General features: G+C 53.2%; 1 protein-coding gene across 5 annotated transcripts in view; it reads right to left on the minus strand.

Moving 5' to 3' along the window:
* The window catches only part of STK10 (serine/threonine kinase 10), a 52,056-nt gene that overhangs the window by 20,751 nt on the left and 12,817 nt on the right, over nucleotides 1-18,488 (minus strand). For all 5 annotated transcript variants that reach the window (XM_075164401.1, XM_075164407.1, XM_075164402.1 and 2 more), the window contains one exon: nucleotides 18,110-18,274. In XM_075164401.1, the coding sequence (XP_075020502.1) occupies nucleotides 18,110-18,274 (165 nt within the window). The remainder of the gene's footprint in view (nucleotides 1-18,109; nucleotides 18,275-18,488) is intronic.

Raw genomic sequence — 18,488 nt, forward strand, 5'->3', positions numbered from 1 at the left:
CTCACTGAGCAAAGCCCACCGGGTAGGGAAGAGACAAAAGCATTGGGTTTTGCTTCCCCGCATGGCAAAGCTGCCCCTTTGTCCCACACGGGGATGCAGAGGCTTCGGTGCTCCCCAGGACACATCCCCCAGGCATCCCCAGCAGGAAGGATCACCCAAGCCTCAGGGACGGATCCTGCACACCGCCTGCAGCAGCCGTTTCGGAGGGACCGTCCCCATCGCCGGGCCCATGGACACCCCCAGCAGCCGTGCCTGGCCCCGTACCTGGACGCCCACCCCGAGCAGCCAGCTTCAGCTCCGGCTTCCTCCCTGTTTACATCTTTTCCCATTGCATTTTGGAGCGAGGGCTGCTGCAGAGAGCGGCCTTGCCAACAGGGCGAGATAGCTGTCATTGCTGGGAGCTGACGTGGCCGGGAGAAATCAGGCAGGATTTTCTTTGGGAAACGAGAGATGGGGAGGACTGTTGGGGCTTTAATTTTTTTTTTTTTTTTTTACTTTTTGTTTTTCTTCCTCCATTGCCCAGTAGTTCATTGCTCTCTTGATTTTGAGCCATTTGAGGGGATAATATGTCCATAGAGGGGTCGAGTACGTTCGCAATCATACAGATTGTTGCTGTTTCTCTCCCAGGGACGTGCGCAGAGTCCTGCCAGTCCCCCACGCCCGCCTGCCTGGCCCCTGCTGTCCCCCCACGGGGTGGGCAGCACCCTCTGAGTGGGCCCTTCCCCGCACCTCAGGGGTGCGGGTCCTCTTCCCCCTCACCTCTGCACACAGCCAGAGCCATTCCCGGCCGGGGCTCGGTGCCGCCCCAGCTCCCCGCTCCCCTTCGGGGCAGACGAGGCTGCTCAGATAAACAGATGAAAATTTCAAGCAGCCAGGGGTTACGAGGGACAAGAGAGGCTTCACCTCCCCAACAAGCTCCTCTTCTCCTTGTCGAGGCGACACAGGGCAACATACCGGAGAGGTGAAATGCCGGGGTTTATTTTGAGGACAAACCGAAGGCAGCGTTTACCAGCGCGGCTCTCTAAGCCCTTCAAGCAGAGGTCATGTTATTCAACACAGCTCTAAGCACTGGACCAGGAGCCGAGGGGAGAAGGTTCAAGCTCCCTCTTTCCCATGCTCTAATCCTGCAGCTCCAGGCGAGCCACATCCCACCCTTTTGTCCTGCAGTTCCTACACGTGGATAAGGGAAACGCTATTATCAACCCGGACCGCAGTGGAAGACACAACAACTTTGTTTTGGAGGAGAAGGGGGAGCAGGATCAGGTGCTGGGATGCAGCAAACCTTGAATTGCTCTGCGAGAATCGGCTCAGGTCCGAGAGTCCTGAGAAAAGAAACCCAGGCAGGTTGGGCAGCGTGACACAGGCACCGTCGGAGGAAGCAGAGAAGAAGAAACCAGAGGCCAGGGCTGGGGTAGCATTTGAAGCTGGCAGATGGAGAGAAGCAATTGAGAAGACATTTGAACCATTCACAAAGCAGGAGAACAAATCTGCGCTGACTCGGAGCTGAGCAGGAGCCTGGCAGGGAGGAGGCCAGCAGAGCCCTCGCACGGAGGGGCCACGTCAACACACTTTTTCTTGCTCAACTTTCTACCTTGAACCAGAGCATCAGCAGCTTCACCAGCAAACGGAAAGGCAAGAATTGCCTCCTGCCACGGTCTCCCCAGGCACAGAGATCCTCACTGGACTCCTGTGCTCCACCATCACCCCAGGCTCTAGGAGACCCATTTCAACCAATTATTTTTATAGCGTTCCTCATCGCGTTCGTCAGAGCAGACTAACACCACCAGTGAACACCAGCCCTTCCTGGGCTCCTCAGAGCCCTAAGTGCCAGAAACAAACCCCAAACAAGCCCCACACCAATGCCAACTGAGAGGGCAAGGGCTTTCCCTCGCCCTGGGAGGGGATGCGCGGGGCTCTGCTGGCACAGCCAGCCTGGTGACGGCACCTCCGCACAATGGTACCACGATCCCGCCCGTGGGACCTGCCCTCTGCCAGACCATCCAACCTCGCCAAGACCGAGCAACCGCTGGCTGCATTATCTGAGCCAGGGTTTGCAGCGGCTGCAGAACGACGGTGCAGACCTGATCCCATGTAAGTCCGAGTACTGCATCTTTGTGCTGCTCTGGCTGGCAGAAAACCTGCCTCTGCAAATGATCCTGTCTCATCACTGAATCACAGGCCAAGGTTTCGTTCATCTCACATGAGCAACCCTTCCTGCTCCTGCAGGTCCAGGTGCCTCGGGAACTCACCTGCCCAAAGAGCGGGGGGTCTCCGGGTTCAAGCAACAGCCGCCCTTACGTTCAATCAGTAGAGAAGACCTGGTGAGAAGCTCGTCTGTGCTACCAGGCTCAGCTCTTGAATCTAAACAGTCCCAAAATGTCAAACAACCCAGCCCCAATCAGCCGCTAACGTGGCCTTTGCCATCCAGGTGACCTGGGTGCTTTCATTGCCAATGCTCAGCAAGCAGCTCCACAGCTTCTGCCTCTTTGGGTGGCCCAACTAAATGAAGTCCCCTGGCATCTCACATAGCTCCTCCTACAGAGCCTCCAGATTGAGAAATATAATTTTAATTTTGAGGGGGGGACACACAGAGAGCAGCTGGCTGCGTGACAGCCACTGCCATCCCGGTCAGCAGAGCCCCCGGGAGCCCAACACGGTCCCCCCCAGGGCAGATGCTGTGCTGAGGTTTCCTACCAGGGGCACGGCTGGCACAGCCAAAATGTGCTCTGGTCACACACACTGAGCTTTTAAATGGGGAAGGGCCAAGCACAACGCACCCTACTCTGGATCCGTGTGGGATGCATTTCATCTCACAAAGTTTCGTTTGGGTTTGCAGTCTAGCAATGAGAAAATTAGGGAAATCAGTCCATCTGAACCAGCATGACCGTGTATGTTTATGCAGGCACAGCAGGCTGCAAGCCAGGCACTGGGAATATGGGAAATATGGAAAACTTAAAAATATGCATTTTCAACAAGGGCAGAGATGCCAAAGAATAATTACGGGTGTGGCCAGATAGTCTGAACATCCAAAAACCTAATGGGCTCGTTTTAGCCCAGAAAACCTGATTTAAATAAATGCAGCTGGCAATCCCATAGCTCATACACCACGCACACTTCCTTCCAGGAGCAGGGCCAGCCTGAAAAACGTTTTACTGTTAAAACAGGTAGGAAGGCAGGCCCGGTGGCAGCAGCACACGGCCGTCTCCGTCTGCGAGCTGGGGGATGCAGGAAGCTCGTGGAGAGCAGAGGCTGTGCAGGCACCCCCCCAGACCCGCAGTGGGGAGGGGGACGGTCGGGCGGTCGCTGACACCCCAGGGTGGGCAGCCTGCTGCTCTGGCCACGATAAGGAACAAGTTGAGAGATCTTAGAAGAGAACTGTTGACAAGAGCCTGTGCATCTGTGCAGCCAGGAGGCTGGTGATTTACCCAAGGGCTGCAAAGAGTTTAACTTTTTGCGTAGGACTGTTTCCACGTGCTTTAATATATGGCACTGGGTTGCTGCCTGCGCTGCACTCGGCCGGCTCCAGCAATCCCCCTGCGACCTGCAAGAGCTGGGACCCAGCACGGGGCTCGCTGCGGAGCCACAGCAGCACCGCAAAACAGAGCTTTCCCACACCCGGTCCCAAACAAAGCTCCTGCAGTCTCATGAACCAGAGATACGAGACCTGTGGGGGTCTCTGCCTCGATGCCGACATCCTGAAAGCGGCTCCTTCACACTAATTAGAGCCGGGGGGAGCACCCACACCTCCTCCTCCCCCTGCCCGGGGTCTGGGCGAGGGAGGTCTGAGCACCCGCTGCGGGGTCTGCAGCGATCAGCCTGGAACGGGGCTGGAGCAAACATCCTGTTTATAACGATTTCCTCCGCGCAAGAAATCCAGGGACTTCCTCGCCGAAGGCTGCCCGGCCCCTCTGCTGCACTGGGCTCCCGGGGGGGACACGCAGCGGCGACGGCAGCTCTCCCTCCTGCTGCCACCTCAAAGCCATTGTAAATCCCAGGGATTGCGCACTATTGGCATTTTAGTTTTCAGTCCATAGGCAGTTGCAACTACACCTCGCAGGCACACGCAAAATTCACCGCTAGCTCCCATCACCGAGCTATCTGAGCAACACGACCGACTGAGGGCTGCCTTCCAGCACAGCCAGAGCCTCGCAGCCTCAGCTTCGACACCACGGCCAAGCTCGTTTGCAGCTCAACAGGGACGCACGAGCTGCACGCACAGGAACAGATTTGGGCAGCTGGTTTATAGACAAAGGAACCTGCTCTTGCTACCTCTCAAACCTTTGTATCACAGTTTGAGTGCTGCTATTTCCATATTAAATGGGCCCTTTTCTCCTATACCTTCAGTGAAACAGCATGAATGAAGAGGTCTGCATGCAGAAGCCACATAATCTTTCCCTTTCAAGAACCTTTTGCACAGGCAAAATTAAATTTAAACTTAAATTTGAAATCAGAAGTCCAACACAAGTTAAAGGGCTTTGCTGGTGACCTTGATTTTTCCCGTGGCTTATCCTAATCCTGCCTCTAGGCACAGCAGGACCTGGAAGCATTTTGTAGCCCGAGTGGGAGCGGGGCACGCCGAGGGGCTGGGGCCCTTTTCTGGGCTGTTCAAGGAATAAGTGACAGCCTGGGAGGAGAGGGAGCAGGGTCCAGTGAGCCTGGGGTTGCCCAGGAGGATAAATGTATGTACATATGTATGAAACAGCTATGGCTTAAATTAAGTGCTCTTAAAGACACAGGTCTTCAAGTTGTACCCGAGTGAGGGGGCACTACACGTTATGAAAAAGCATTATATGACTTTGCAGCTCAAGACAGCAGATCGGACACTGCACCAGGAGAATCCCTCCGGCACCTTACACCAGGCGAGGGCCAGAGGGACACCAGCCCAGAAAACAAACCTAGGATGCATTAGAGCCCAGAGCAGTTTCTGGGTCTGACAAACCAGGAGCAGCATCTCCTGCCCAGGTACCGAGGTCCTCCCAGGTAGGACGGAGAGCCTGCTCGCTCCCCACCCTGGGCAGGACTGGTCCTGCCTCTTGGGTGTGTTTGAACTCCTAGAACTTTCAACAACATTTTTAGAAAAAAAAAAGGAATTAAAAAAAAAAAGCTTATCTTGAAAGGTATTTTTACCAAACACTGCACAGTCGCCAAGCGTGGAACAGCTGATGTCCCTGAACCGCGGTTTGCAATTGAAGCCCAATTAAGAGGAGAGGACACACCCTCAGCCGAGCCTTACTCACCCGATTGGCACGTCAGAGGGCAGAGGCCCATGAACTGTTCCCTCTGCAGCAGCGCTGGAGAAATGCCTCTTCAGTCAGAAAGGGAGAGGGGGGGGGAACAAAAAAAGCCATCAGCTGGGAAAGTTGGGGGCAGCTCATCTCGGCAGCGGCGGCCCTGGGCAGCCAGGCACTTCCCACGAGCGCAGCAGGCTGCGCAGGGAGGCCACCAGGTCCCCTCAGGATGCAGGAGCCCTTGGCTAGCAGCCCAGTCGCTCCCAAGTCACTGGAGGTGGCAGGCGCCTGCAGGCTTTTCCTCTGACTGTGCTGCTTTTGCAGTTGCATGTTGAATAGCCCAATTGCTTTGGAGTTATAGTGGTGCTCCAGAGCACCCAGGCCATTACTACGTGGGTGCACGCCATGCTAAGTGCTGTAACCACCCGGCCACCTCCTTTCCCACCGAGCCCTGAGCATTGGCACCAGCGGGCACGGGAGGTTGCCTATGTCCCCAGGATCCGTCTGCCCCCAGATCCACCCTGCTTGGCCCAGAAACTGCTTCAAAACTGAAGTACTTCAGCAATTTCCTCTCCTAATCTGCAGCAGAGGGTTTCATTTTGTTTGTTTAAGCAGCTGCCCGCCGCCGGGGAGAAGGTAACCTGCAGCATCCTGCTGCCGCGGCAGCCTCCATCGCCCACGCGCAGCCTCGTGGCTCTGTCACGTTCATGGGGCAAGTTAGAGGCGTCCTCGCCACCCACAGCAGAAAGCACCCTCCAGCACAGCCACCAGCTCTCCCGCCTTGTATTGGCACAGAGGGACTGGGGAGATAAGAAAAGCAAATATGGTAAAGTCAACTGTGCTTCATTTATAGCCCGAGCTGGTGAAGGCAAATGCTCTCCAGGTTGCCTCCTTGCCAGCCATCGCACCCCTTCCACCTCCCCTCTCTCCAGGATGCTGAGTTGGCACAAAGCTCCTGGGGGGATGCTGCCGTTAGCAGCAGTCACTTCCATCTCTGTGTTCTCCGAGTTCGAGCAGGGCATGGAGAAGGAGCGGGGTGTGCCACAGCTGGCCTCTGCCACGCTCACCATCAGAGGTTTCGGTCCTTCTCCATGCAGAGCTACCATTGCAGGGAGACCGCACTGGAAGGAGGGCGGCGGGTCCCTGGGCTGTCCCCCACGTGCAGACCCGGGAGGAAGGAGCCGGGGGCAGATGTGCCTGTGTGGGTACCGCAGCGGGAGAGCAGGGCTTTCCTGGCATCGCCCACCCGCTTACAGGAAAAGCAGAAGAAATGCAGCAAACAGCAACCGCTCCCATGATTCAGAGGCAGCGCAGCGGGGCGGGGGGCAGAAATCCTTCGCATTCAGCAAAAATGCAACAAAGGGAAAGAGAAAAGAGAAAGAGCCAGAGTGAGTCGGAGGCCCTGGCTGCCTCTGGGCTCTCCTGGTGCTGCAGAGACAGACGAGCCACCCGACGTGAAGGTGGGGAGGATGGTGCAGAACGGTTAACAGGGACTCCCACATACAAGACCTCGATGGCCCCAAGCATCGTGTCGGCATCCCCCACGCTGCCTGCCGCTGCGGTCGCCCTGCCTGCTGGGCTGATCCGCTGAGTCAGCGATGCTGCAAGCTGAAGCCCACCCTTCCTCCCAGCGCATCCAGGCGATGGACACCACTTCGGAAGCCGCCTCACGTGGGAGCCACCAGTTTGCTCCGCCCTATGACAAGCCCCAGCACTGGGGAGCGAGAGGACCCAGCTCGTGCTGGGGTGCGGGAGGGAAGGAGGGAAAGAAACCCCCTTACAGTGACTTTTACAAAGCTGCTTTTTAAGCTACAGCAAGAGAGCAGGCCCTGCTTTTCTGTGAGGGGATTGCCCAAAGGGGGAAGTCTGGATCCTCCTCCCACCGCAGCGAAACTGGTGGCTGGGAGGCGAGAAGGCAGCCGAGGTGGCACTCCGAGGCAGCATCACCTCGGGCGAAAACCACAAGGCATGTACCACTGCCTGGATTTCAACAGACAACCGCATTGAGTAACAGCCGCTGCCTTTGCGGCTGCAGAGCCCTTCCCCTCTCCCCGCCAGCCCCCGCTGCTGCCCCTCCAGCGGGGCACGGGCAGGGGACATGCAGCAGGTCGGTCCCTCCCGCAGAGCCCCCAGCCCCGCTCAGGGGGCGGCTCGCCGAGCTCCCTGCACCGCGGCCGCCGAGGACGAAGGCTTCAGTCACAAAACCCGGTGCCGCCCTTCCGCCGTCAGAAAGGGAGTCTCAGCCTGCGGTGCCTTCCTCCCCCTCCTCTGCCCCTGCAGAGCAAACATGCGGGTGGAGGTCCCGGGGTGCCAGTGGCACGCGAGACCTCGCACCCGCCCCAACAGCGCAGGAGCCCACCTTGGGAACAGCACTCCTTTGTGTGCCGCCCCAACCCACCCAAAACATTTCCTGGCTTCGGCAGGGGACAGAGTCTCCCTTCAGTGCACCAAGCCCTGGGCAGGACCGGGGTTCCTGGAGGTCCCTCACACAGCCCCACCATGGCACCCTTAGCACAGGATGACTCCCCCGGCACCACAGGCAGTGGGGGGGAGGCAGGAGGGGTGGGAGGAAACAGTCTAGACCTCCCCGCCTGCAACGGGGTACGGAGGAGTCATGGCAAAGCAGGTCTCTCCTCCCAGCATTTGGATCACGCACCGTGGGTGAGACAGCTCCTTCCCGAGCCCTGCGGGAGCAGTGGGAAGCCGAGAGCCCAGACAGTCCCTAGGGCTTTTGGTCTCGACTCGGAGGCAGAGGAGACTGAGCAAGCCCAGGAAAGCATCTTCGTGCAGCCCTCAATCCTGGTTCTAGAAGAGCAGAAAAGTTTCCTGCCCCCTTGCCAGTGATGGTCATTCATCAGCTGCTGAACGCCAGCTTTCCCATCCAGTTCTTCAGTACCAAAGTCACCCAGCAGCTTGCTGGTGGCCGTCCCACACTACTGCTCAGCCCCGTAATACACATGCCATGGAAAATAAAGGACAGAGGCAACAGCCAGTTCTGTTCTCAAACTCTGCACTTTGCTGTAGCCCAAGAGGACTCGGACAAGGTCAGGAGCATCTGGAGGGCGGGCCAAGATCTGCACAAAACCCATGGAGGGGATGCCCCTGGTCCAGAAACGCTGGCCACAGTGAATATGAAGTGGAGCACCAAGAACATAGACAGCCATTTGCCCAAAAGCCGCTCAGATAAATGACGGATCTGAACCTCAAGGTCCATCCTGAAACCACTCCGTGCCAGAGGCACACAGGCAAAGCCCAGTCCCACACGCGGAGCGGCCACCCAGGACACAGATGGCAACCTCCACACGTACGCTGAGACACCATCACCGCCTCCGCAGCCTGGCTACGGCCCAGACACGCGGGGAGGCCACGTGCTTTCCCCATGAACATCTCGTATCCAGCCCTACTTATCTGTTGGGGCTTCCACCCACACCCAGCACCTCCAAACACCCGAGCGCGGAGTGGAGAGCCCTGCGGCTCCATTCCCTGTCCCTCCAAGCCCATTACATCCCCTGGTCTGATGGGCTGAGTCCATCCTCATGGCTCCAGCAAAAACTCTGACCCATTTCTGCCTCCCAGGACTGAGAAAGGGGCTTCAGCTTCCAAGCGACACAAGCCCCAGAGGACAGAGCCGTTCCTCACTGGTGGGAAGAACGCAGCGATATATTTAGGCACAGAAACCACATTTAGTCACGGTCAAGGGGCACGTCCTTTACTCCGTCTGTTTGACATCTGAACCCAAGTTCTGGTGGCTAACGGCAAAGCTATGCCGTCCTGCCGGCTGCAAGAGGAGGCGAGACGAGCAATGCCGGACCAGCCCTCCCAGGAGCAGCTCCCCTCTTCCCCCCGTAGCACAGGGCCGCGCAGGACCACACGGGCTGGTTTTGGGGAGCACCGCCTTGGTTTTTAAATACCATTTGGTCAGATCTACTCCTTTAAAAATCAAGGGCCATGCTGACCAGTGAAGTTTTGTTTGCGAGTGTGTCGAGTCTACCCGTTATCTCAGCCAGCCTGCCCTGCTCTGACTGAAGTCCAAGGATTAAGTTTACATTACGGAGCGGAGGGAGGAGGTGGATCACATTCCTACACCCACTTAACTTGGCACTTTCCCCGGCACCCTTCTGCCCAAAGCTTTTCACCCAACACATACCAAAGGGCTGGAAGAGAGCGGGGAACAGATGATGCCAGCGTTGCTCATAAGCCAGATGGGCTGATTCAAAGCAAGGCTGACCTGCTCCGGGTATCTGCTGGGGGCTGAAGACAGGGCAAGCCACCACAGCAGCCTGCTACGCACCGAGGACACACGCCGTCCTTCCCAACCTCATTTCCACAGCCCCACGAGGCCAGCGTGCCACCAACGCAAGAGAGGACGAACACCCGAAGAACCACCAGCACCTGCAAAAGCCACCAGCTCTGCGCTCCCCTCCGGCTGCCACTGGCCCTCAGCACACACTGCAGAGGCCATAAAACAATACAGAAGCCACCAGAAGCCTCTTTGCTGCCACAGCAGAGCACAAATGTCAACAGCTTGTCTGACATGGCAAGTATGCTGTAGGTGGAAGCGAAATAATTAGCTCTCTGTAAGGGAGTGCTCCAAGCTTGCCAATTTTCCCTTACAGACAAGGACACTATTCAGAGACTTTAAATATAATAAACCTTTTCTCCCCCCTTTTCTGAACAAAATAACCTACAGAGAAAAATATTTGAAATAAAAAAAAAAGTCTGTCCCCACAACCAGTGAGGGAAGGAAGATGCAGGGCAGCAAGTGAGGAAACCCAAGGCTTACGGAGTTTCAGAGCATGAAAGTTTTATCGAGAACAAAGTCAGATAACACTGCATACTCCTCTCGAAATGCAGAGCTCCCTGCTGATCATAGGGAGACCGGGGATGAGTTTTCCACATCTAAATGATTCTGAGATGACAAAATATTTTCTTGAACTACCCCCCCACAGGTTGGCAGAAATATTCCCATTCCTACTGAAATTTTGGCAGAACGAATCAAAACTCCTTTTAGGCTAACCAAATGGTTTTGACGTTGCAAAAAGCATCTTTCGCCTTGCTAGAATCACACAGGGAATTTAGTTTCTTTTAACAAGGGCTGACATCTGACCCCTTCGAATTCACCATCCCAACTTGCTCACCAGCCTCCCAGAGGGATGAGAATCCAAGAACACCCGTGGCCAGCGAACACAAAGAGCTACAAGATGCAGAGCAGAGAGGGTCAGCACGGCCGCGACCAGGTGGTGGGACCTGGGATGCCCAGCGCTGCGGGAAGGGTTAACTGCAGCATGCACAGGCTCGTTCATGAGCTCTCCCTTCAGGGACCAGACCACAACCCGCTCCGATCCAAGCACTCCCAGCGTCACGCTCTGTGGAGCAGGGACGGCAGGAGGAAGGCCAGCGCTCTCGTTTGCTATAGAAACTAGAAAAACACCCAGGGAATGGCTCTCTGCCCGGGCACGGGGCAAAGCCTTTGCTGCTTTGAGAGCTGTGACTGGGATCCCCCTTCTCTCACCAAGTTAATCAGCATTTAGAGGCCAAGAGCATTTGTTACTGGATGGGCAGCAAAATGCAGAAAAGCCTTTCAAATATAAATAGCTAAAAGGAACAAGTTGCTTCTTCAGTGGGAAGATTCACCAACCTCAAGCGCCCCAAGTTTGTGCCAGCACCTAAAGTAGATGATGCATTTCAGAAGGGCAGAGCTCACCATGGGAGCTGGAGTTTGACCCAGGACAAGTCTCCTGATGTCTTTTATTAACAGCCAGCAGTTCCAACTCAGCCTCAAAGCCTCGCCTGGCCAGGAGGACGACTCCTTGAAGGGGTGGCAAAGGACTTCACAAGTGTTTCACTCCTGCCTGGCATCTCCCTAGAAACAATTATTTGTTCTGATCATCCCCAGATTTACAACACAAGGTGCCCGGATCCGTCACACAAGATGAGAGTATTGCTACTTAACTGTTTCAGTGAGGGCTTTGAAGTCAATGGAAACCACCCCAAGGTCTGCAAAAGACCGTCCCTCCCTCCCAAATGACAACTTTCAGGCTATATCTGAAATAAAATAAAGCAGTCTAAAACTGCAATCTATTGCTCGTTCCAGGGCATAGGCTGAAGCTAGGTTTCAAGGCACTGTCTCCTATACACAGGTAGTTCATAAATATTCATTTATATGCAAACATTGTTCCTTAGCATTTCCCTTGGTAAGCCAGCCAAGGGGGAACGTGGCTTATTGCGATTCATTTCTAAACAAAGTTTTAAAGTGCTTTGAAAACTGATTTGCTTATAGGCTTCTTGTCTGCTGCTTTCTTTTCATAAAGCTATGGCATTATGGTTATAACCTTGGACTGGGATTCAGCACATAAGACTTATTCCCAAGTACCATGTACCTGCTGGGTAAACTTTAGGCAAATTCTTGTCTGTGCCTCAGCTCCCCCTTCTAATAAGCGGGATAATGACACCAGGTCTCTTTTATAAAAGCATTCCAGGGTGTATGGATGACAAGGGTATGTAATCACAAGGCATTATTATTCCTTCAATAACCTTTTCTTGCAACGTTACCGTGTATAAAGGATGGTAGACAAAGGCTTCCATTCTAGTTTGCGTTGTCATGTTGCTACCTGTAGAAGCGCTCTTGAACTTGGCTGGGCTATGGTAATTTGCCTGCTGTATAAGTTGTTCTTGGTGGTTGATCAAAATCGCTCCGTTTCCATCCCTGCTTTAAGGGAAAGCCCCAATTTTACCCAGAACAGGATTTCCAGCGACTTGCCAGGAGTCTGAACGCTAAAGCTCACGTTCACAAGACAGAGCAGATACGTTGGTCCCGCTGCCCAGCTTTACAGCAGAGAAGAGGGCAGAAGAAGACTTAGACCTCCATGTCTTTGGGAAAAGGCAGTAAACAACCTGCATAAGGGCAAGGCAGAGAGAAGCCTCACTGCTTCACAGGCAGACGGTGGGTGGCAGGGAGGGGAGGGAGGATGCCACCCAGACACCCGCTTCGCAGCGTCCTGGCTGGCGAAGACACAGTGCCAAGGTCAGAGCAGAGGTGATCACCCACTCAGGTCAATTATCATAGAATCATAGAATAGTTTGGATTGGAAGGGACCTTTAAAGATCATCTAGTCCAATCTCCCTGCCATGGGCAAGGACATCTTCAACACGTTGCTCAAAGTCCTGTCCAACCTGACCTTGAACGTTTCCAGGGATGGGGCATCTACCACCTCTCTGGGCAACCTGTGCCAGTGTTTCACAACCCTCATTGTAAAAAATTTCTTTCTTCCATCTAGTCTAAATTTGCCCTCTTTTAGTTTAGAACTATTACCCCTTGTCCTGTCGCAACAGGCCCTGCTAAAAAGTTTGTCCCCATCTTTCTTATAAGCCCCCTTTAAGTACTGAACGGCTGCAATAAGGTCTCCCTGGAGCCTTCTCTTCTCCAGGCTGAAGAACCCCAACTCTCTCAGCCTTTCCTCATAGGAGAGGCGTTCCATCCCCCTGATCATTTTTGTGGCCCTATTATGCTGCTCTGAACAGCAAATTGTTTGACCCTGGAAACCCAGGGAAGCATCAGAAAAAAACACTGGGCTACATTGCTTTTACCAGTTTCCAGCCCCGGCCAAGATGACATGCATCCAGCTGACTCTAAGGACAGGGAGGGGACACAGCGATATCCCTGCCGCACCCCCAGCCTCCTGGGGCACAGCGATGCCCTGTCCTGATGCATGCAGATGTCTGCCCACATCTGCTCCTTGCCTACCCACTCTGCAGATGTTACTGGTTTTTTTTTTGCAGTTCTGCTCAAATTCTGGACTGGTAGGAATTTAGAAACCGGTCCAGCAAACACCACCCCCATGCTGGTTTGCCCAGCAGGGTTTATCCTGCAGCAGCTCTTGGGTCCCAGAGTGTGGCCCTGCCAGCAGCACAGTGCTGGGAGCTCTTGGGGGCTCTCAGGGTGCAGGCAAATCTGGCATGGATTTAAGTTTCTGCAGTTGGGGGAAAGGAGGAAGAGAAAGGAAAGGCTTGCTCCTCTAGGAAGTTGGCCAGCTGTTTAACAAAGTTTGCAGGTTTGGGATCGCTTTGTTTTTCCAGGTCTCTCCTCCGCTAGGCTCCAACACTATGCACAGTTCAATGCTCCCGAGCCACAAACAACTGTTCAAGCACTTTGGGGGGATGTTTGGTACACAGGAGCACGAGGCCAAGCAGGAAGGGCCAGTTTAGACTGAAGCTCTCCGGCCAAGTGAAATTTTAAAGGCACACGAGTAGTCCTCGGGTTCCTCGAGGTCGGATGAGAAGCCTGGAGAGTCCAATCTGGTACAGCATTTGTGTGAAGGGGTCCCCCGCAGGCATCCAGCCACGGCTCAGGCTGCTCACCCTGCGAGACATCCCCGCAAGCTGCAATAACCTCCCTTCGCTAAGGAAAACCTTAGGGAACCTGATACTGTTATCAGCTTTCTTTTTTGTTTGTTTTAAACAAAAGGTATTTCCAACTTAAGAGAATTAAAAGCTGCGGATGCTTTACATAGCCCAGCAGTCTAGTGCATGGGATAATGAACATTTCTTTATGATACAGGATTTTCAAGAATGCCCAAATCTCCAGTCAACATCCATATCAAAGGGGTAGCAATCCAAAAAGTCCCTGGCTAGACAGGTCAGGGCCTGCCCACAGAAAATGCAAAATGCTTTTTTAAGGGAAGTAGAAAGACTAGCTACAAAGCTGGTGTCTCTCTGCAAGCTATACGAGTTACATACCCACACAGCGGGCCAGTGAGAAGAAACTTTAAGCTGATTAAATTAACCATCCCCAAAACACTCCAGCAAGGCAGGGTTACCTGCACGGTACAGCGATTTTTGCTTTGATCTCCAGGAAATGTCTGTTTATTAAAAAGCCCGTTTGCTATAGCAACCGCAGTTTATAGAAAAGGAAGGAGGGGGAAGAGAATTCCCCGGCGCTTCGCTAGAAAAGTTGTACCACCACTGGCAGAGTCCTGCGGTTAAATACCTGGGGCCAAATGACATTTCAACTAATTTCCAGAGAAGCGTACAGACTCGATGCTGGAGCATCTCGACAGGCTCCTGCAGGAGGGAGCCCAGGTTTCCTGCCCCGCTCTGCGGATCCGCCGCCGGAGCATGTTGGTTTGTCCAGCAGAGATGCCCACCGTCCCCTGGGAGCAGAGATCTCCCGCAGGAAAGTCGGAGTTCGTCACTCCAAACGAGACTCTCCTCGCCCGTCATCTTATTGCTCCTCTGTCTGCGAGAGGAGACACTCGGAAGCAGCAGAGATATTCAGAAGCAGGAGATCAAAAGTTCCTCCCTTCCTTTGAGGTCTCAGTCTTTTTGTGTTGTTTTGGAAGGGCAAAAAAACAAAAACCACAGAGCCCTCAAGAGGGACAGGACACACAAGGTCTGTTGTTTTTCTTTCCCACGTACTAATAATTATCAGCACAAATTCAGCACCACTGATTCCAAGCATTCAAAACCCATACCTTAGTCCCATTCCTCAGTCACAAAATAGCTTTAAAAAGTCAGGTTTTAAACTTGCATATATATTGGGTGAGGGGAATTTGCCTTTGTGTTTCCAAGTCCTACATCGCACTTCAGAAAAAAAAAGACTTCAAAATGTGGCCCAGCCACAAGGACTCAAACCAGACTTTTTTTTTTTTTTTTTTAATAGCATGAGATTCTCAGCTTTCATTTGGTGCCCCCTTTTCCAGCAGCTGGGATTTATGCAAAAGAACATCAAATGCCACAGGGCTTATAATAAAAATAAAATAAAATCATGAAAGCTCCCACCACTGCAGTTTTGCAAGCCTCCCTGGGCTGTTTTCAACCGGCACAAGACTGCTTGGCCTCTGCCACGAGCAAAGAAAAGAAGATGGGGGGGCAAATGGAACAAGATAGCTGGTGAGGGCACAGCATCTCTGCAGTGTGTTTATATGCCAAGGAGGTTCATGCTGGATGCTGTCATCTCACCAGTTATATTCCTGGGGACTCACTGGGGCCCTCCAAGCCCTTGCCTGTGGCTCGCAATGGGCTTCTGCTCTGTCATGCAGGAGAACCGGGGTTCTCCTCCTTCAGCTTGATGCCGATCGGGTATAAAAGCAAGAGGAATTTGCTGGTTTATGCTTTCATTTCAGTGCTAAGGATTTCAAAGCAGCTGCTGTAGGATAAGCCACTTCCCTTTGCACAGAAAGGTTTTTTGCTCCATAAATATTGCATGGCACCTTCTGGTTTCTGAAGCACAAAGCCAAACCCTGGCAGAGAGGAGCCATGGGGACGTAAGGCAGCTCGGAGGGACAAGGAAGCCTCTGCAGCAGCAGCAACCACCGAAGGCCAGGTTTCCTCACATATTTTCCTTGTTAGTTCAAAAGTCAGAGAACAGTCAACAGCCTGATTTAGCAAGAGCCCTTCTCAGCGCTGAGCCCCTCTCAGCACCGTCGGCTGAGACTGCTCGTGGCGCAGAGCGAGCCGTAAATTATTCAGAGCCAACGAGCTCCTGCCATCCCGGACTGGAGCCCTTGCCAGCCTGTCTGCGGGCTCCCACTCCTGCCCCTTTCTCATTTTGAACATTGTCCTTCCACGCTGGGCTGGGAGGACAAGGAAACCACAGCGGATCGCCGACCAGACACGCACCCGCAGCAGTTTTACCCAAAACCTGAGCCCTGAGCCACTGGAAGCTAAAAGCGCACCAGAGTCCATGCACCCATCGTGCAAATGGACCAGGAAAATGCTGGCTACAATAACCACACAGACAGAAATGGGGATGGGATATGGGCAAGACAATGAAAGCCGGTGTTTATATTTGGATGCAAATTTTCCCCAGCAGCGCTGGTGACCGAGAAGCGGAAGCCTTTGACTTTAGGGAAAACCTGGTAGTGAATAGAAGCCTTCCAGAAGTATAACAGCCTGGCTTATTTACTTCCCTCAAAGCCAATAAAACACTACAGCATTAATAAGAACAGCCTGAGCAATGAAATGCAAATGCCACTCAAATAATTAAATAAAGAGAACGATCCTCCTCCCAAAACAATGGACGGGGCTGTAACGTCTACCCTCACGGGAAAGCCTCATACAGGAGGCTCTTGTTCCAATAGCTTCAAAGAGGCTGTTTAATTTTAGGAGGTCGGCAAGCATATGACATTACAAAGCACTTCTCAGACAAAAGCAGAGCCGAGGAGATCTGCAATCCATTTTCCCTACAGGAAGGAAGGCAAAGCTTCCTATTGCGGGGAGGAGGTGGAAGGGGAAAGGGGAGGGGGCTGACATTTTAGAGAGAATGAACAAGGCCAACATATAAAATTCAGGCAGACAGGCACAGAGCAGGGAGATAAAAACAGCAGAACAGGGTGGAATATAAACCGGCCCCATCTCTCACCCAAGCTTGGTATATGTTTGCCTTTTTAATTTTGTCGAGATTAGTTTTGCTGCAGTTGCAATCCATCCAAATCCCAAGTCCCCTCCTAGGAGAGATGTTTGCCTTTCACTTCCTTAGAAGGGTACATATTTACTTTGTTCTTTAACGCGCCCAGGGCTCAGCATCACGATTAGCAGCCATCCAAATACCAAGTCTCTGGACAACTTGCAGCCCAGCTCCCTCGAAGCGAGAAGATGCACAGAAGGCAACGCTCAGCGCTGGGTCCTGCAGCCCTCTGAGCACGGGGTCACGGAGAACCTGGGGGCTTTACCGATGGAGTTTTAAGTAAGAAGGGGCACTGACCCATGCCGACATTGCAAAAGGGGCTTGCTGAATAAGCACAGTAAAACAGTTCTTCTCCAGCATTGCTTAACCGAGGCATGAACTAGAGGTGGATTGCCCACGGCTCCCCCAGCACGACAGGCAGGGACCGACAGCTCTGACAGCTCAGCTCTCACAAGTGCAAGTCGCAAAAGCTGAGATCTCTTTTTTTAACCTCTAGTAAGATTACCCTGGGAGGCCTCGAAGCTATCTGAAACATTAAAAAGAGGAAGGAAAAAGTAACAGAGCTGCTAAATGCACCCTTTGACACTCCCCTGACTTGCCAGTAGTTACAAGAAGGAGCAGATGAACTGGCCAAGAAGATGGGTTTGAAAAACCTCATATTCACCTGATTTCCACTATCTTGACACAGGCACACCTACAGGCACACAGTTATTCGAGTCTAGCGCGGGGCAAGTATACAAGGGTTTGTGCCTCACCCTCTCCAGCCCCCTGCACCTTTCCTGCGGCAGCACACAGGAGGGTGCCTTTCACGCTCACCTTCCTCGGCTGCCAGGGACTTAAAGAAAACAGCAGGCAGGGGAAAAAAAAAAAAAAAACCAAAAAAACCATATACACACACACCTGCCGGGCTAGGGGAAAAAGATGCAGGAACCTGCTGTTCCAGCCGCAGCACAACTAGCCGTTGCACTAACCAGCTGGATTGCATTTTATGTCCCTGTGCCTCCACAGCCATGGGAAACGGAGCCCTTGCTATCAGTTGCCTCTGCATTACGGATGCTGAGCCAGAAATAAGGCTCAAATCAAAAAAACAGGGTTACCCTTCCATCTGATCTTTTAAAAGAGGGACTGAGGTGGTGGAAGAGATGCCCTTATCGGTGCTACATTTTCTACCTTTACAAACTCCAAATGGTGAAAAAAAATCCAACTCCTGTTTTCACCTCACAGTGAAGATCTCTTGATCTTCCCTGGGCTATTTATAAGCAGCTTTAGTTAGAAGACAGTTTGCTCATCAAAGAAAGTGGGGAAAATCCAGGCACTGATCACACAGTGGGTAGAGCACAGCTTGTGAGTCATTTCTAACTCACACTGATGCTTCAAGCTGTTCCAGAGGTTTTGCTTCACCATAAATTAGCCATTTCCTCTCCGCAGAGTGAGAAACGCACAGCTGTACAGGTCACACACAGCAACAGCCTCTTACCCAGAGCTTGCCATCCCAATAAAACGCTCCCAGCAGCTTGACGATGTGCCGGTGATCGCAGGTCGCCAGTATTTCAATCTCCACCATGTAATCCTCCAGTTCATCTTCACTCTTTGTTTCGATGACTTTGGCAGCTGCTAAAGCGCCGGTTTCCTTATTCTTAGCCTGCAAGACAAAACCAGCATGAGTACAAAGGCGAGGAGAGCCAGGAGCACACAGAACTTGCACAATTCCCGCTCCTCCGATTCACACTCTTGGTACCAGCCACAACACAAGCATGGCAACTCACGGGTGCATTTCTGCTTCCCAAACCTGCCCGTAGCTTCACGGAGAGGATGAATGCTGCGTCAGGGCCAAAGCATCCTCCTGCCTCCCTCTA

Source organism: Calonectris borealis, chromosome 15, assembly GCF_964195595.1.
Source record: "Calonectris borealis chromosome 15, bCalBor7.hap1.2, whole genome shotgun sequence".
In the NCBI taxonomy this organism is placed as follows: domain Eukaryota; kingdom Metazoa; phylum Chordata; class Aves; order Procellariiformes; family Procellariidae; genus Calonectris; species Calonectris borealis.